Source organism: Garra rufa, chromosome 8, assembly GCF_049309525.1.
Source record: "Garra rufa chromosome 8, GarRuf1.0, whole genome shotgun sequence".
NCBI classification, from domain to species: Eukaryota; Metazoa; Chordata; class Actinopteri; order Cypriniformes; family Cyprinidae; genus Garra; species Garra rufa.
Window position 1 is genome coordinate 46,022,892 of NC_133368.1, and position 20,425 is coordinate 46,043,316.

General features: G+C 35.2%; 1 protein-coding gene across 1 annotated transcript in view; it reads left to right on the top strand.

Moving 5' to 3' along the window:
* The first annotated feature begins 18,263 nt into the window (after positions 1-18,263).
* The window catches only part of grb14 (growth factor receptor-bound protein 14), an 80,336-nt gene continuing 78,174 nt past the window's right edge, over positions 18,264-20,425 (top strand). Inside the window, exon 1 of the mRNA XM_073845781.1 lies at positions 18,264-18,790. Coding sequence (XP_073701882.1) covers positions 18,621-18,790 — 170 coding nt within the window. The 5' untranslated portion in view covers positions 18,264-18,620. The remainder of the gene's footprint in view (positions 18,791-20,425) is intronic.

Consider the following 20,425-nt stretch of genomic DNA (forward strand, 5'->3'; position numbering starts at 1 on the left):
CACTAAAATTATTATTATTGGAACATTATTATATGTTAAATATTATTATTCTTTTTTTTAGAAATTGTAAAAAAACTTTGATAATAAAACATTACTATAGAAATACTATTATACTGTAAAATAAATAATTGTTTAAATAAAAAAAACATTTTCATAAATTATAATTTTTAAACAAATCAATAAAATTATATATATATATAATAAAATTAAATATTACTATTGCAATATAATTAGTGTAATAGTACTATTAAATTGTAAATATGGGCATTTAATAATAATAATTATTATTATTATTATTTAAAAATATATTATAACTATTGCAATATTATTATTATAATATTACTATTATATTGTAAATATGAGTGTCTTATAATAAAAAATACAAATTATTATTACTATTATTATTATAAAACAATAAACAGATCAGTTATGCTTAAATTCAATGTGAATTACTGCTTGCAATTAGTTTAACAATATATTTTTATGTCTATATATATTTATATTTATATGTCATGTTTCCATGTTTAATTATTTTTTTTTCTTACGTCAAAAAGCTTTGGAGGCAGAGCAAAATATAGAGGCTCTTTCTTTCTTTGAGCACAATACGAGCACAAATACACAAACACAAAAAATCGTACATTTGATTGCAAATATTTTGTGTGAATTTTATATGCAATTTTAGTTAAGTTTAGGTAGGTGCTGCACAACACAAATGACCCAAACATGCAACAAGACCAACAAACTGCTATTCCGATACTGAAAGAAGCATATTTGGTTTAAAAGCAGGATTACATTGCAAAACACATTCTATAGACTTTCTCTCTTTAATCTGTATAGTGAACTGGTTATCTGCATGTCTTTGCAGAGTATCAGTATCAATATTTCATGAATTTTTTAGATGGTTGCATGCTTAGTGAATATTCAGAGGCCTGCCATTTATCTCCTGATAACAGAGTGTGATTTATAAGGCTGTGATTGAATGATATGACTTTACAGAAAGGAGTTGTTGAGGGTTATGTAACCTGCTTTAATAAACAGACAGTCTTATCACTCAGTCATTAAAATGATTAGCAAGGAACTCAAACAAAAGGAAGCAGTATCTAGATTGCATTAATTGTTACCCTTCCAAAAAAAAAAAAAAAAAAAAAAAAAAATATATATATATATATATATATATATATATATATGTATATGTATATATGTTTCATTTTGACATTACAATTCATTTAAAGAATTTCCAGTTTATAACAAGACGAGAATTGCATTGAAAATTAAACAAGTTATATAGAATTTTAGAAGAAAATGTGTATAGTGTGTAATGATGTTTTAGCTATATTCCACAATAATTCACATGTATGATTCTGAAAAAATAAATAAACAAAAAAATATTAAAATATTTTATATAATTTAATAGTTTTTATTTATTTATTTATTTCGCATTAAAATGCTTTTTTAATTTTCTTTAAAATCCCAGCTGATTACTAAACTTGAATTCCGCCAAAAATAATCAATATATATATATATATATATATATATATATATATATATATATATATATGTATAAAGGATTTATGTATTTTTAAAATTTGTTTACTTTATTTAATAGGTGTATTAAATATTAGTTTCATTTTGATGTTAAAATTTATGTAATAACGATATAACAAAACTAGAAATGCATTGAAAATTAAACAAATGATATAGAATTATAAAAGAAAATTCTGTACTGTATGCAATGATGTTTTGGCTAATTCCTACAATAATTCACATTATGATTCTGCAAAAATTAATAAATAAATCTGCAATTAAAGATTACATGGAGGCAGAACAAGATACGAACAGAATTAATTAATTAACTTCATTTTATTTTTCATTATTTATTTATTTATTTTTATTTTGTTTGATTGGACTATAATTTGAGTAAGAATGTGCATTAAACATAGTTCAGTTTTGTCATGAATTTTTTTTTTCCACAAAATTCCAACTTATTGCCAAAATAGAATTCCATAAAAAATTATATAGAATTATAGAGGGAAATGTGTACTGTATGCAATGTTGTTTTAGCTGTAGAAATAAATCTGCAATTGAAGATTACATCGAGGGGCAAAGCAAGGTATGAGGGAATTAATTAATATATTTTTTACTTTATTTTATTTTTATTCTTTTTATTTAGTTTGATTCATTGGACCATAATAAGAGTAAGAGGGGGCATTAAATATTATTCAATTCTGGCATTAAACTACTTTTTTAATTGTCCCCAAAATTCCAGCTTATAACTAGAATTCTGTTAAATATTAAATAAATTATATAGAATTATAGAGGAAAATTTGTACTGTAGGTAATATTGTTTTAGCTATATCCCACAATAATTTACGTTTATGATTCTAAATTTAAAAAAAAAAATGCTATTAAAGATTACATGGAGGCAAAGCAAGATATGAGGGAAGTAATTAATATTTTTTCTTTATTTCATTTTATTTTATTTTATTTTATTTATATATTTTTTTATTTTGTTAGATTAATTGGACCATAATGAGAGTAAGAGGGTGCATTAAATAGAGTTCAATTCTGACATTAAACTGCTTTTTTAATTTTCCCAAAAATTCCAGCTTATAACTCGAATTCTGTTAACAAATTATATAGAATTATAGAGGAAAATGTGTACTTTATGTAATGTTGTTTTAGGTATATCCCACAATAATTTATATTTATGATTCTGAAAAAAAAAAAAGATTCTATGGAGGCAAAGCCAGATATGGAGGGAATTAATTAATTTTGTATTTATTTTATTGTTGTTTTTTATATTTCTTTTTATTTAGTTTGGAGGGGGCATTAAATATAGTTAAATTTTGGCATTAAAATGCTTTTTTTAATTTCCCCCAAAATTCCAGCTTACAACTAGAATTCTGTTAAAAATTAAACTAATTATATAGAATTATAGAGGGAAATATGTTATGTTATAGTAAAAAAACTGCAATAATTTTTTTTTTTTTTTTTTTTTTTAAATAACGAAAAAATAGTTATAAAATAAAATAAATTAAATTTTGGTATTAAAATGCTTTTTTAATTTTCCCCAAAATTCTAATTCAAAATCTAGAATTCTGTTAAAAATCAAACTAATTATTTAGAATTATAGAGAAAAATGTATACTATATTCTTGTTTTTCTGTATACTGTATTTCTGTTTCAAGTTGTTTCAGCTAACAGACTTTCCCTGCTTTTGCTGACTCTGCAAACCTGAAAAAACAAGCAATTTAAGACTACATGGAGAAGTGAAACATGTAAAGCATGCATGCTGGGACGGTTCTTTAACGAATGTGTCAGTGATTTACAGTGGGACAGAACAGCAGCATTCCACAAACCTGTTTTTGCCTCGGGATGTTCTCCAACTGTGTGAGGTAGACTCCTCACTGTACTGTATACTTTTTTTTATCATCTCTTCTAGTGGCATTTTCAAGGTCAAACAATTAAAAAGGTGGTTAAAGTGTGTGTGTCTTGTCTCTAAAGTGCAATTATGCTGGTACGTGACGGTCTAAGAATAAGTGTTACTGGCCGTCCTTGACATCACAGATGCATGTATGCTGAGCTGTAAGCAGAGATGATGTGTTCGCGCCCCACCGGGATCTCGTTAATCTGATAATTACTGCAGACCACACTAGCGATGCTAACGACAGCTCGTATTTCTGCTGCGACCTCTGACACTGCGGTCATCTGACGAACCCTTCACTCGCTGCTGTAAGAGCGCTAATGTCCTCCCACAGGAGACTTCAGGAGCTCTCAGTTAACTTTCATTTAAGGATCAATTTTGTCTTTAAAATTCCTGTAATAAATAAAAATAGATGCAAATGAGTCAACTGTTGACTTAAAGAGTATAAAGTTATTAAATTAATGTGCATAAGATCAGCTCATAATTTCGGTCAAAATTTTACAGTTTTGGAGTTTTTTATGTTTTTTTTTTTCTTTTTAAAGAAGTCTCTTCTGCTCACTAAGCCTGCATTTATTTGATTCAGCAAAAACAGTAAAATTTTGAAATATTTTTACTATTTAAAATAACTGTTTTCTATTTAAATATATTTTAAAATATAATTTATTTATTAGATACTTTCAGTATCATTACTTCAGTCTTCAGTGTCACATGATCCTACAGAAATTCTTCTTCTTATTAACAATATTTAAAACAGTTGAGTAGATTTTTTCAGGATTTTTTGATGAATAGAAGGTGTAATGATGGAGTAATGATTTATCTTTGAAATCACAGCAATAAATTTTATATATATATATATATATATATATAGAGAGAGAGAGAGAGATAGTTTTCTTATTTAATAGTAAAAATATTCTAAAATTTGTATGTTTTTGCTGAAAAAACAAAAATTCTTTTGATTAAAATTTTTTCGACTGGTGGTGTATTTGATCAAAAATACAGTAAAATCATATTTTGAAATATTATAACAATTTAAAAAATACTTTTCTGTTTGAATATATTTTAAAAGTTAATTTATTTCTGTGACACAAAGCTGAATTTTCAGCATCATTACTCCAATTTTTAGTGTCACATGATCCCTCAGAAATCTTTCTAATATGCTGATTTGCTGCTTAGGTTTTGTAACATTATAAATGCCACTTTTTGAGCAATTTAATAACTGCATATCATATAAGTATGGTTTTTACAAAATAAAACAGAATATTTATGCATAGGTAAATTATGCATACTGTGGAAAATATACATACTGTATACTGCAGAAATAGTAAGACAAGCATGTTAGCATGTTATTCAGAATGCCAAGGTTTTACAGTTAAATAAAAATAACTATAAAACAATTTTTGTTAGTTGAAATAAAAAAGAAAACATAAACTTATTTTAGCGTTTTATTTGCCAAGGCAACTTTTCTTATTTTTGTCTAAAACTAAAAAAAAAAAAACTAAAAAAAAAAAAAAAAAAAAAAAAAAAAAAAAATATATATATATATATATATACTTTTTTTCTGTTTTTTTTTTTTTAGTTCTATATATACTATAAAACTCTAAATGATGTCTAAATCCTGGGTTCTTTCCAAGACGCAGGAAACCTAATTGCAATAACCTAATAACCAGTAATCCAATAACCTAATTGCTGTCTAGGAGAAACAGTTGCGATCTGAAAGAGATTTTTTTTTTCCTGTGGGTTTGGACTGTCACTGACTGATGGCTTGTGTTTCCTTTCCGTAAATCCAGGTTGAATCTGAAGTTAAATTTCAATGGAGAAATCTCAAACGTGCCTATTTGATGTTAATATGTAACCTGACATACATAGAGGTTTATGTGTTGACCGATTGTTTGATTTAGTAGTGGCCTTGTGTTTCACACCCAAAGCAAACATAGATGCAGGAAACAGACAGTTAATATATTCTTACGGAGACTGTCTGCATCATTAGTTGATGCCGATACACGCGTGACGTTATGATGTTAAATCGTGTTGGGGAAAACCAGCAGTGGATGTGTTTGTTTGTTGCTGATCTACTCCTGGCATCTTCTCTCAGCATTAATCATTACAAGAAAGCTAGCAAAGGAACACTGAATTAAAGCCTCAGGAGATCTCTATTGATTCTACATCAGTTAACTTTTATGGCCAAACACTCAAAGAGAGTTCACATCCATTATGATTTCAAAACTTTGAAAGATTTGAGTTACATCAGCCTTTTTTAAAGTTAATGTGAAATGACATTAACCCTGTTTATATTTATGCATTTGGTAGATGCTTTTATCTAAAGCAACTTGTTGCATTAAAGGTATTGTGCATTGATTCAGTTCATGCATTCCCTGGGAATTGAACCTGTGATTACCAGGGAAGTTATCGTTAACTAAAACTAAAACTGATGCTCACTAATTCTCTAGAAGGAAACACGATGCATTAAGAGCCAGAGGGTGAAAACTTTTGTGCATTGTGTTTACTTCTGGAGCATCAGTGAGCATTTGAGCCTTCTGTAATAGTTGCATATGAATCCCTCAGTTGTCCTCAGTGTGAAAAGATGGATCTCAAAATCATACAGTCATTGTTGGAAAGGGTTAGAATACACAAAAATGCTGAAAAACCAAAGAATTTGTGAGACCTGAAGGATTTTTCTGAAGAACAGCGAACAGTTTAACTGTTCAGGACAAACAAGGGACTATATCTAAACAAAAACAAAAAACATTTTTATAAATACAACTATTATTTTCTCCTGTGGACTATATGTAAATGACTATAATTTCATTATGTGAAATATCTTATTCAGGTCAGAACTAAATAAAAAACAACTTTCCTTTAGAAATGTCTCTTTTATTTTAGTAAAATAACATTTTGCAGATTCTGCAAGGTGTATGTAAACTTTTGACCTCAACTGTATATATACAGAAATGTTTACAGTTCTCTGATCTCAGTTAATGATCACATGAAATGCAGGTAATCACATAATATATTTGATCTTTTATTAAGTGTTTTATTTTAACATTGTGTATTTGTTTTGATTCTACCTTCCTAATATTTATTTGATTATTAGCTTTTCATCAACTCAAAAACCCCTTGTAGTCGCTTACAATCCCCAGTCTGGCGAAATCCTAAACTAATGCAATGATTTAATTTCATTTAGTTTAACTTGATGTACTAAAATAACTAAAATTAAACAGAAATAAAAAAAATATTTAAAATGTACAAAATGTAGAATCAGTAAGATTTGTAATGTTTTTTTTTAATGGAGTCTCAAATTATCATCAAGGCTGTTTTCATTTGATCAAAAATACAGAAAAAAACGCCCTACCGCGGTCGCTGCCCCATCTGAGGCTGACTCCGAACTTTCAGCTATGCTTCTCCGAGCCGCCAGGGGGATCGGCCTTGAGGTCCCTAAAGAGCCTCCGGCCGATCCCTCGAGGCTGGACGACTGGTTCCTGGGGATGGCACCGGCGGCACCGCCATGCTCCCCCCCGGTGCCATTCTTCCCGGAGGTGCATGAGGAGCTGACAAAGACCTGGCGCGCCCCTTATTCAGCTCGAGCGCGCCCCAGCTCCTCTCCCCTCGCCACTCTCGACGGCAGGGCAGCCCGGGGCTATGTGGCGGTTCCACAGGTTGAGCGCACCGTTGCGTTGCACTTATGCCCGTGGGGTGCCGCCACCTGGCGGGACCGTCCACATCTCCCCTCCAGGGCGTGCAAACTTTCATCCGCCCTGGCAGGCCGTGCCTACCATGCTGCCGGCCAGGCTGCCACCGCCCTGCACGCTATGGCCACACTCCAAGTTTACCAGGCCCAAGCGCTTAAACATCTGCACGAGAGTGGTCCTGACCAAGGGGTTATGGAAGAACTCCGCGCCACCACCAACTTCACCCTCCGGGTGACGAAGCCCACGGCGCGTTCCCTTGGTCAGGTGATGTCCACCATGGTGGTCCAGGAGCGACACCTATGGCTGGCCCTGGCCCAGATGGCAGACGCCGACAAAGCATGCTTTCTCGACGCTCCCATCTCCCAGGGCGGCCTATTCGGCGACACCGTTGAGGACTTCGCCCAGCAGTTCTCGACGGTCCGGAAGCAGATGGAGGCCATAAAACACATCTTGCCCTGCCGCGAAGCCACCATCCCGCCGCCTGGGCCCCCGCCTCCACCTGCCCGTCGCCGAGGGCGTCCCCCCGCGGCTCCTAAAACACCAGCTCCGTCCCCTGCCGAGGCACACGATGCTAGATTGGCAGCCCGACGTCGAGCTTCCCGTGGGAGAGGGACGCCGCCCGTGACCCAGGGACCGGCTAAAAACACCCGCAGACGAGCTGTGAAGCGTCCCTGACGCGGGCAACCCAGAGGTGGAGAAGATCACTCTTCTGGCCGCTGTTCTGCGTGCGGAGGTTGCAGTCCTACTGGCGAAGGATGCAATCGAGCCTGTCCCTCCAGCTGAGATGAGGTCAGGGTTCTACAGTCCCTACTTCATCGTGCCCAAAAAGAGCGGTGGGCTAAGACCCATCCTGGACCTCAGAGTCTTGAATCGATCCCTTCTCAGGCTGCCGTTCAAGATGCTCACGATGAAGCGCATGCTAACATGCATCCGTCCCCAGGATTGGTTTGCAGCCATCGACCTGAAGGACGCGTACTTTCACGTCTCGATCCTTCCTCGACACAGACCCTTTCTTCGGTTTGCCTTCGAGGGTCGAGCGTATCAGTACAAAGTGCTCCCATTTGGCCTGTCCCTCTCTCCCCGTGTCTTCACCAAGGTCACGGAGGCAGCCCTGTTCCCTCTTTGGCAGACAGGCTTTCGCATCCTCAACTATCTCGACAACTGGCTTCTGTTAGCTCACTCGCGAAATGCGTTGTGCGAACAGAGGGACCTTGTGCTTCAGCACCTCAGCCCTCTGGGCCTTCAGGTCAACCGAAAAAAGAGCAAACTCTCCCCAGTGCAGAGGATCTCTTTTCTTGGTGTGGAGCTGGACTCGGTCAATATGACACCAACGAGCGTGTGCAGTCAGTGCTGAAGTGTCTGGAATTATTCAGACACAAGGCAGCAGTTCCTCTCAAAACATTTCAGAGGCTCCTGTGGCATATGGCAGCTGCAGCCGCGGTCACGCCGCTGGGCTTGCTTCATATGAGACCGCTTCAGAGCTGGTTACACGACGTGTCCCGAGACGGGCATGACACCGTGGCACACTCTGTGTGACAGTGTCGCCGCCTATTCAGCCCGTGGATCAGACCCTGCCTTCCTACGGGCCGGTGTGCCCCTAGGACAGGTGTCCAGGCATGTCGTGGTTTAAACGGATGCCTCCAACACGGGTTGGGTTGCTGCATGCAATGGGCAAGCAGCATCGGGCTCCTGGACAGGACCTCGACTGCAGTGGCATATCAATTGCCTCGAGTTGTTGGCTGTGCTTCTGGCCCTTCGTCGCTTCCGACCGATGTGGCGTCAGAAGCACGTGCTTGTCCGCACCGACAGCACTGCGACTGTGAATTACATCAATCGCCAGGGCAGTCTCCGCTCCCGTCGCATGTCACAACTCGCCCCCCGTCTGCTCCTCTGGAGTCAAACGTGGCTGAAATCGCTACGTGCCATTCACATACTAGGGGAACTCAACCGTGCAGCCGATCAGCTCTCACGGCAAACCACCCTCCCTGGAGAATGGCGACCTCACCCCGAGATGGTCCTGCTGATTTGGAGCCATTTCGGCAAGGCCCAGATAGATCTGTTTGCCTCCCCCGAATCCTCCCATTGCCAGTTGTTTTACTCCCTCAGCGAGGCTCCCCTCGGCAGGAACGCACTGGCACACAGCTGGCCTCCGGGGCCCAAGTACGCCTTTCCCCCAGTGAGCCTCCTTGCACAGACCCTGCGCAAGATCAGGGAGGACGAGGAGCAGGTTCTGTTGGTTGCGCCACATTGGCCCACCCGGACCTGGTTTCCAGAACTCATTTCCCTCGCGGCAGCCCCTCCCTGCAAGATCCCCTTGAGGAAAGACCTTCTTTCTCAAGGGATGGGCACAATTTGGCACCCGCGCCCCGACCTTTGGAACCTGCACGTCTGGCTCCTGGACGGGATGCCTCAGACCTCACCGGCCTTCCACAGGCCGTGATAGAAACCATCACTCAGTCCAGAGCTCCCTCTACAAGGCAGGCTTATGCACTGAGGTGGGGTCTGTTCGTCGACTGGTGCTCTTCTCAAGGAGAGGACCCACAGAGATGCACGATTGCAGTAGTGCTTTCCTTCCTGCAAGAGAAGTTGGGAGCGCAGGCTGTCCCCTTCGGCTCTCAAAGTATACTTTGCTGCCATCGCAGCGTATCACGATGCAGTAGATGGAACATCTCTAGGTAAGCACCAACTCATTGTGAGGTTCCTGAGAGGTGCAAGAAGGATTAATCCTCCCAGACTGCACCTCGTACCCTCTTGGGATCTCTCTCTGTCGCCCCATTTGAGCCACTTGCATCGTTGAGCTAAAATTCCTGTCACTTAAGACAGTGCTCCTGATTGCTCTGGCCTCCATCAAGAGGGTAGGGGACCTACAAGCTTTCTCTGTCGACGAAACGTGCCTAGAGTTCGAGCCCGGCGATTCTCACGTCATCCTGAGACCCTGGCCCGGTTATGTGCCTGCAAGCTCTGCCCTTGGAGGAGGCAGACCCAGCTTCTGCGCTGCTGTGTCCAGTTCGCGTTCTACGCATATATGTGGACCGCACTCGGCACTTCAGACGCACCAAGCAGCTCTTTGTCTGCTTTGGAGGTCAGCAGAAAGGGAATGCTGTCTCCAAACAGAGGTTGGCTCATTGGGTGGTTGATGCCATCTCCCTGTCATACCTATATCAGGGAGAGCCATGCCCCTTAGGTGTTCATGCCCACTCCACTAGGAGTGTTGCCTCATCCTATGTGTTGGCTCATGGCGCCTCACTAGCAGATATTTGTAGAGCTGCGGGCTGGGCAACACCTAATACCTTCGCCAGGTTCTACAACCTTCGCGTAGAGGCCGTATCCTCCCGTGTCTTAACTTAGACTTCAGGTGAGCGGGAGAACGGCTGGTGTCGGCTTGCTGCACCATTCCCCTTGGATCCGTGCGCTATTTCCCAGTATGTTCCCTCCGGCGAACCCTGGGTCCTCCACGCCCCGCAGTCAGGCCTAAACGCGGAGTAGCCCCTGACTGTGCTCCCGCCGGGTCTCCTTCGCCCCGCAGGTTGTGGCATCGTGTCTCATTATCCTTCCAGTGGTCAGCCAGAAGGCCTCTGTTTCCCTCGCATATCCCTAAGTACTATGGATATATTGAATTTACTTTCATTCCACATGTAAAGATCTCATGTGCTCCGCCCCCCCCAATGCATCAATGTATCGTCACGAGCCGCAGGGTGTAATTTGGATTTGTCTGTGCATGTTTTTGTTTACTTTTAAAGGTTTGGTGCCCGTCCACTCACATTATTTGGCTGACAGACTGCACCGGTTTTCGTTAAAAATCTTTGTTTGTGTTCTGCTGAGGAAACAAAGACAACTACATCTTGGATGCCCTGGGGGTAAGCAGATAAACATCAAATTTTCATTTTTGGGTGAACTATCCCTTTGAGACCATTTTTTGAAGGTCTTGGTCTTGTGACGGTCTTGACAGTATTTGTACTCAATCTTGTCTTAATGATTAATTGATTAATTATAAGACATTTTTCAGGCAGTAAATGTGGTCTTGATCTTGACTTGGTCTTAATTTAGGTGGTCTTGACTACAACATGCACAGAAGTAGGTTTTGTTCAGCTAGAACAAAAATGACACTGAACAGTGGCTGTGAGCGGCGAGAGAGATATGTTTACTCATAACCGCTGAGATATGGAAAGGTAAGATGATCCGTGCGAATGCACTTATATGGTTATCTATCAGCACACGCTTCATTCAGCACGTCACTGTCGCTCTCTCGTCTTTCCTCCTCATCATCAGCTTTTTAAACCCACTTTTGTATTGTCCTGTGGCTGTTGCTGTCATGTAGGGCCGTATGCGAGAGAGCCCGGGCTGAACTGAAATAGCCGTGCCTCTCATGTCCCCCTAATGTAATTGGAAAGCGTTTGCATTGACTGATAACACAAGAATGTGTTTCAGCCCAGCAACTATTTTGGGAGTGCCATGCTGTCCGGTCCTCTGGTGCCCTTGTCTTAGACCCAGCACAAGTTTTGTTGATGAGGCTCATGTAAACAGCCTTGTTTTGTTTGCAAAGATGTGTGTTTACATAAAACACATGAGAAATACAGGTCAATAGTGATGTGTATTTTGCTCATTTTTATTGTGAGTATTATATACTGTATATGGAGTACTATATACATATATATGCATATTGAATTCTTTTTATACATCCTATTATATATGCACACACTGATTAATGTGCCTTTTAAATAGGAATGTCTCACCATGGTCAAAAAGTCATCCAAAAACAGATTACATGATTAAAATGTTATTTAATTAAAATTGTTCCCAATCTTTGATACAGTACAATGATTATTTGAGAAGACCATTTTTCATTTTCAGTTTTTGATAATTGGTTGAATAATTAAGACCCCTTAGTGTGTTTATTTTATTTTATTTTTTTAATTGATTTAATTTATTTGTATAATTTTTTTTTTGTATTTATTTTTTACACTTTTTTTTTTTTTGGATAGACATGTTATAGAGAGATGACAGGAAATGGTTTTCAATAATTGTTTGAATAATTAAGACCCCTTAGTGTCTTTACTATTTTAACTTTATTTTTGTTTGCATGTTTTATTTTTTTATTTTTATTTATTTTTTTATTTATTTTTTTTTATTTTATTTATTTGTATTATTTTTGCCTTTTTTCCACTTTTGTTTTTTGGATAGACACATTATAGAGAGATGGCAGGAAAGCGTTTTCAATAATTGGTTGAAAAATTAAGACCCCTTAGTGTCTTCACTATTTTAACTTAATTTTTAGTTGCATGTTTTAATTTGTTTTCATATTTTTAATTTTATTTTATTTTTATTTATTTTATTAATTGATTTATTTGTATTACTTTTTTGCCTTTTTTCTCTTTTTTTTGTCTTTGGCTAGACACATGATAGAGAGATGACCCTTGATGAACAGAAAATGACCCTTTAGTGTCTTTACTATTTTAATTAATTTTCTTTTTCTTTTCTTTTCTTTTCTTTTTGTTTGGATAGACACATCATTCATTTTTGGCTACATGTTATCATTTGTTTTCATATTTTTTATTTTATTTTATTTTTTATTTTTTGCCTTTTTTGTCTCTTTTTTGGATAGACAGGAAATGGATTCTATAATTGGTTGAATAATTCGGACCCCTTAGTGTCTTTACGATTTTAAATTCATTTTTGGTTGCATGTTATAATTAGTTTTTGTATTTATTTTATTTTATTTTATTTTATTTTTATCTATTTATTTATTTATTTTGTCTAATTTTTTGGAGAAATAATTGGTTGAGACCCCTTAGTGTCTTTACTATTTTAACTTAATTTTTGGTTGCATGTTATAATTTGTTTTCGTATTTATTATTTTATTTTATTATTTAATTTATTTTTATTACTTTTTTCCTTTTTTTGCCTAACTTCTTTTTTGGTTGCATGTTATAATTTATTTTATTTTAATTCTATTTATTTATTTATTTTGTCTCTTTTTTTGGATAGACACATGATAAAGAGATGACAGGAAATGGTTTTCAATAATTGTTTGGATAATTAAGACCCCTTTGTGTCTTTACTATTTCAGCTTCAATTTTGGTTTCATGTTATATTTTATCATATTTATTTTATTTTATAATTTTTTTGTCTCTTTTTGTTTGGCTAGACACATGATAGAGAGATACAGGAAATGGTTTTCAATAATTAGTTGAATAATTAAGACCCCTTAGTGTCTTTACTATTTTAAATTCATTTTTGGTTGCATATTTTATTATTTATTTATCTAATTATTTATTTTTTTGCCTTTTTTGTCTATTTTTTTGGATAGACACATAGAGAGATGGCAGGAAATGTTTTTCAGTAATTGGTTGAATAATTAAGACCCTTTAGTGTCTTTACTATTTTAACTTCATTTTTGGTTGCATGTTGTTGTTTTTTCTTCATATCTATTATTTTATTTTATTTTATTTTATTATTTATTTAGCCTTTTTTGTCTCTTTTTCTGGAAAGACAAGTAGAGAGATGCCAGGAAATGTTTTATTTTATTTTATTTTATTTTATTTTATTTTATTTTATTTTATTTTATTTATTTTATTTATTTTATTTATTTTATTTATTTTATTTATTTTATTTTATTTTATTTTATTTTATTTTATTTATTTTTGCCTTTTTTGTCTCTTTTTTTTGGATAGACACATAGAGAGATGACAAGGAAATAATTTTCAATTATTGGTTGAATAATTAAGACCCCTTTACTATTTTAACTTTGTCTTTGGCTGCATGTTTTCGTAATTATTTATTTATTGCCTTTTTTGTCTCTTTTTTGAGAGATGACAGGAAATGATCCAGTGCCAGATTCAAATCTGTATCAACCATTTCCTGTCCTGCCCTTATTCCTACCCAGGCAAAAAATAAATAAATCAAAGTTTAAATAGTGAGGCATGCATCACGGCTCATTGCATCAACCAATGCATTAAACTCTGCATTAAACCAACTACTCTTTTGCAATGCATACCTGACAGTAACAAATGTTTCATGTTGGCAAGTTGAAATACATAATAATATTGCATCTTCCTTTTCCCTGCATTCCAGTTTGTTTTATTAGACGTATATTAGAACGTCTTGTTCTTCTGTCTGTATTTGTGATGCAACGTTTATGCAACAGACAAATGAGTACAAGAGCACAGTATGAGACCCAATAATGATGCCAGTATCGTTATCTGCGGATACATAATTTGTGAAGTATATGTACATTCAGGGATGTCATAATGATGGATAATCACCTCAGAGCAGTTTGGCACTTGTGTGGGTGGACGAAAAGTCAGTACAGCAAATGTGGAAAAAGCACTAAAGTTTCAAACTATATCGTAATAGTCCTCCAGAATGCTTTCCCCGAGAGAAGAGCTATAAACATGACTGGTACGAATAATTTAGAGCATTAAACTTTGTGTTTATTTCATTCTGTGGAAGGGACTTTGACCAAAGAGCAGTACATTAATACTTGATCTGAAAGGTAAATTGGTAATGAAGACAGATGTTGACACATGATAACACAGAACATCATTATCGCATCTGATAGCAGTGTTCAGATCTCTTATCTTTCTTATCTACCTTCATTCTCAGAGCTGGATATGTGCTTTTTGTAATCTAAAGTGATGAAACAACAGGAAGTCATTCATTTCAGTAAGAGTTCCCAGCACTGTTAGCTATTTGTTAACATCCAAAGTTGTGAAATTTGCAAATAAAGCACCATCCAGCGAGACAAAGTTTTTTTTTTTGTATATAATAAATCAATTGTGTCACAGAGCGTGCAGACAAAACACAATAAATGCAGTCATGTTATCTTGCTTGCTTTTTTAAATTACAGTTAAGTTTTTGAGTTTGAATTGAGGCAGGAAACGGAATGCAGAATAGAGATTCAAATTTGAATTTAATGACATAGAATGAAATCCAAAATTCTATAGGAAATTGAAACAAGTAGTGTCATTTTTGAAATGTAAACTCAAAATATTGAGAATAGAAGTCAGAATTGCAAGAAAAAGTCTAAATTCTGAGTTTATAGCTATATTTTTTCCTACAGAATTGCTAGAATTTTTTTTTTTTAATTTGAGTTGAAGTTGCAGTTTTTTTAAATTGAGGTGGGAAACAAAATGCAGAATAGCAATTCAGATTTGAATTTAACGACGTGGAATGAAATCAAAATTTTATAAGACATTCAAATAAGTAGTGTAATTTTTGTAATGTAACTCAGTCAGAATTGCAAGAAAAGTCAGAATGCTGAGTTTATATCTTACAATTTTCTCCTTTTTGCCTCAGAATTGCAAGAAAAACGTCAATTTTGAGATAAAGTTGCAATTATGTTTTTTTTAATTGAAGCAGGAAACAGGGTAACACTAAGAAGCGTAATTTTTTTTCAGAAATGAAGTAAGAATTAGAAGAAAAAAATTAAATTTATATCATAAATTTTTATTTTTTCCTCAGAATTGCAAGGAAAAAGTCTGAATTTTGAGATAAAGTTGCAATGATTATTATTATCTTTTAAAGTGAGGCAGGAAACAGAATGCAGAAAAGCAATTTGTATTTGAATTTAATGACAGAATGAAATCAAAATTCTACAAGAATTTTAAATAAGTAGTGTCATTTTTAAATTGATGTAAACTCAAGAGTTTTGAGAAAGAAGTCAGAATTGTGAGAAAAAGTCTGAATTCTGAGTTTATATCTATATTTTTTTCCTCAGAATTGCAAGAAAAAATTCAGAATTTTGAGATAAAGTTGCAATTAAAAAAAATTGAGGCAGGAAACAAAATGCAAATAGCAATTCAGATTTGAATTTAATGACGTGGAATGAAATCAAAATTCTATAAGAAATTCAAATAAGTAGTGTAATTTTTCTGATGAATTTTGAAAAAAGAAGTCAGAATGGCAAGAAAAGTCAGAATTCTGAGTTTATATCTCACAGTTTTCCCATTTTTTGCCTCAGAATTGCAAGAAAGAAGTCTGAATTTTAAGATTAAGTTGCAATCTTTTTATTTTTAATTAAGACAGGAAAGAGAATGCAGAATAGCAATTCAGATTTGAATTGAATGACAGAATGAAATCAAAATTCTATAAGAAATTCTAATAGTGTCATTTCTGTTTTGTAAACTCAAGAGTTTTGAGAAAGAAGTCAGAATTGCGAGAAAAAGTCTGAATTTTGAGATAAAGATGCAATTTTTTTTTAAATTGAGGCAGGAAACAAAATGCAAATAGCAATTCAGATTTGAATTTAATGACGTGGAATGAAATCAAAATTTTATAAGAAATTCAAATGAGTAGTGTAATTTTTGTAATGTAAAGTTTATAACTCACAATTTCCCCCTTTTTGCCTCAGAATTGCAATAAAAAAGTCTGAATTTTGAGATAGTTGCAATTATCTTTTTTTGTGTGTGTAAATTTTGCAATGTAGAAGAAAAGAAGTCAGAATTGCAAGATGTAAACTCTGATGTAAAGTCTGAATTCTGAGTTTATATTTCACATTTTTTCCTTTTTTCCCCTCAGAATTGCAAGAAAAAAGTCTGAATTTTGAGATAAAGTTGCAATCACCTTTTTTTGTAATTGAGGTCTGAATTCTGAGTTTATATCTCATAATTCAAACTTTTTTTTCTGCAATTCTAAGGAAATTCTCACAATTCTATTTTTTTCTCAATTTTCTGTTTTCTGACTTTTTTCTCAGAATTTTGAGATTATATCTCACAATTGATTTATTTATTTTTTCAGTTAAAACATGAAAAAATCAGGTAATAAATAAATGAGCTGAAATATATCAGAGATATAATCTCAGAATTCTGAGAAAAATAGTAAAATGTAAACTCTGAATTTTAAGGAAAAAAATTGAATTGCGAGATGTAAACTGTGAGTTGTGAAAAAAAGGTGAGAATTTTGAGTTTATATTTCAAGATATTTCCTTTTTTTCTCTCAGAATTGCAAAAAAAAATTGAATTGTGTGATATAATCTCAGAACTCTGAGAAAAAAAGTTGGAAATGTAAAATGTAAACCTAGAATCTTGAGCAAAAAAGTCAGAAGTGTGAAAAATGTAAAAAAAATAAAAATAAAATAGAATTGTGAGAAATACACTGAGAAAAGGTCAGAATTCTGAGTTTATATCTCACAATTCAAACTTTTTTCCTACAATTCTGAAGAATTTAATTTTTTTCTCAAAATTCTGTTTACATTTGACCTTTTTCTCAGAATTTTGAGATTATATGTCATTTTATTTTCAGTTAAAACATGAAAAAATCAGGTTATAAATTAATGAGTTGAAATGTAAACTCAGAATTTGGAGAAAAAAAGTCTGAACTGCAAGATGTAAACTAAGAATTTTAAGGAAAAAAATAGAACTGTGAGAAATACACTGAGAATTGTGAGAAAAGGTCTGTGAGTTTATATCTTACAATTCAAACTTTTTTCCTGCAGTTCTGAGGACATTCTCGCAATTCTAATTTTAATTCATAATTACATAATTTCCCTTATAAAAACAAAAGCACTTTATTATGGGGAAAAAAGATAATTGCATAATTGCAACTTAAGTGCAAAATAAATAAAGTGCAAAATTTATTCTTGTAATTTTGAGGAAAAATGGAAAAGATATAAACTCAGAATTCTGACTTTTTCTCAAAATTCTCAGTTTGCATCTTGCAATTCGAATTATTTTTTTCAAAATTCTGAGTTTACATTTCGCTTTTTTTCTGAGAATTTTGAGATTATATCTCAAAATGTATTATACTTTTAACAGTTAAAACATGAAAAAATTTAAATGTAAACTCAGAATTTTGAAAAATAATTAGAATTGCGAGATGCAAACTGAGAATTGTGAGAAAAAGTCAGAATTCTGAGTTTATATCTCACAATTTTTCCTTTTTTTCTCAGAATTGCAAGAAAAAAGTCTTCAATTTGCACTAAAGTTGCAATTATGCAATTACCTTTTTTCCCCCATAATAAAGTGCTCTTGTTATCAGTTGAGGTCTCTTCAAAAGTCCCAAACACACACTGCATCTGATCTGAGGAGGTCAACCTCCACGCTTGGCTTCAGAGCAGCTGTGGGTGCAGGGCAGAAGAGGAAAGTCCATAACAAAGGAACAGTAGGTTTTACTGTCTGGCCGACCTCCAGCTCTCATTACCTAGCTACGTTGCACACCAATAACCAAGAAACCTTTTGTCTGTCTAAGCAGGTCTGCGAAGAAAACAGAAGCCAGAGTTTTCGAGGCTGGATTCGTGCGTGTATATGTGTGTGTGAGCCGAGCTCATTCAGGAGTCATAGAGTTAAAAATAACTTTATTGCGGATCATGTTTTGGAAGGAGGGATCTACTTCCCAGGCTGGGACAGCCTGCCATGCAGGGGCAGCACAGGCGGAGTGTGTGTGCATGTGTGTTTTTGTGGCAGCGGCAGGAGCGTGTTGACTTCACACACAAATGTGCTTTTTTTTTCGGGCCTGTCCTGATGGTGTCTGTCCTGTCATGTGCTCCAGATGAGCTGCTGGATGTAACCTGGCTCCATGAGTGCTATGAATGACTCCCTGGATGAGACGCGCAGCCTCGGGGAGAAAGCGGCCATATTTCGGGGAGCGAGAGACAGCGGGAACGTCGTCGGGTCAGCCTTCATCCCGTTGCGCTCGCCCTTGCAGCCACCCAATGCTGCGGTCTCGGCGCTCTTCAAGGGAAATGGGTAGGACAAGCTTTCAGTTCCAACTCATTTTTGTGCATGCAAACGTCCACTGTGTGTACACACTGTATAATAAACAACTATCCGGTTCCCTACATCAATACCGTACCTCGTTTCTCACCGGTTAATCGTTAACGCATCCGATCGGACAAGCCATAGAGCAGCCTTTGTGTCTACGTAACAAACACAGTAGACTTTGTACCTGTAAACAGACAGGTTGAGAGCAGAAACTGGAATCAAATCAAGCACCTGTTACTTTCCAGCTCTGGGGAGGAATCGCGAGTCCCTCTGCGCTGGAACTTTATGTCACGTCTTCCACGTGTTTATGATACGGTAGCTGTGAGATCATGATGGCACGGCTCGAATGCGGCCCTCGAAGGAGAACTCTGAAGTGTTTATTTGTGCCGTAACTAACAAACAACTGACCTCACTCAGATATAGACACACAAACAAGTGAATTAAACGCATCCCATTGCGTTCCAGTGCTTGAAAACACACTGTACTATAAACTATATAAACATAAAACTAATACTTTATTTACTTTCACTTTATTTAGACTCAAAGGTCCATATTAAAAGATATAAAAACATATACACTACCAGTCAAAAGTTTTTGAACTGTAAGATTTGTAATGGTTTTTTTTATGTTTACATATTTAAAATAACAAATATTTACTATTTAAAATAACAGTTTTCTGTATGAATATATTTTAAAATTTAATTGATTCTTGCGATCAAATCAAAATTTTTAGCATCATTACTCCAGTCTTAAGTGTCACATGATCCTTCAGAAATCATTCAAATATGCTGATTTGCTGTTTAGGAAACATGTATTATTATTATCAATGTTTAAAACGGTTGACTCAACCGTTTGAGTATATTGAGTATGTTTTTCAGGATTCTTTGATGAATAGAAATATCCAAAAGATCGGCATTTATCTGAAATAAAAAGCTTTTGTAACATTATACACTATAGCATTTAAAAGCTTAGAGTCAGTATAATTTTTTGGGGGGAAGAAATTATAGAAATTCGTACTTTTATTTAGCAAGGGTGCTTTAAATTGATTAAAAGTGATTAAAAGATCTCTGTTTCAGATAAATGCTGTTCTTCAGCATATATGAAACGTGAAAAAATTCTACTCAGCTATTTCCAACAGAATAATAATAAATATTAGAATGATTTCTGAAGGATCATATGACTGAAGTAATAATGATAAAAATGTAGCTTTGAAATCACAGGAATAAATTAAATTTGAAAATATATTCAAATATTTTTTTTTTTTTTTTTTTTTTTTGCTGTACTATGGATCAAATATAGTTCTGCCATGAAACTCTAGATGACGCAGGCTGATGTGTTGTTAACGTAACTGACGATATTACAGAGTTATACGACTTGGCACAAGCTGATTAGTTCATTTTGCATACGCAACCAATGAGCTTGCAGCTATTTAAATGGCTGGTAGCATTCACTTGGGCATTTCGCAGTTCCTTTGAAACCCTCCACCTTCCCCAGCTCCACCTGTATAGATCTGCTACGGGTTATTTTATGCTACTTGTGCAGCAGCAGTATGTCTTAAATACTCACAGCATCATATCGCCATATGCTTTGGCAGTAGCAAGTTCTGCACTTGCTTGCAGC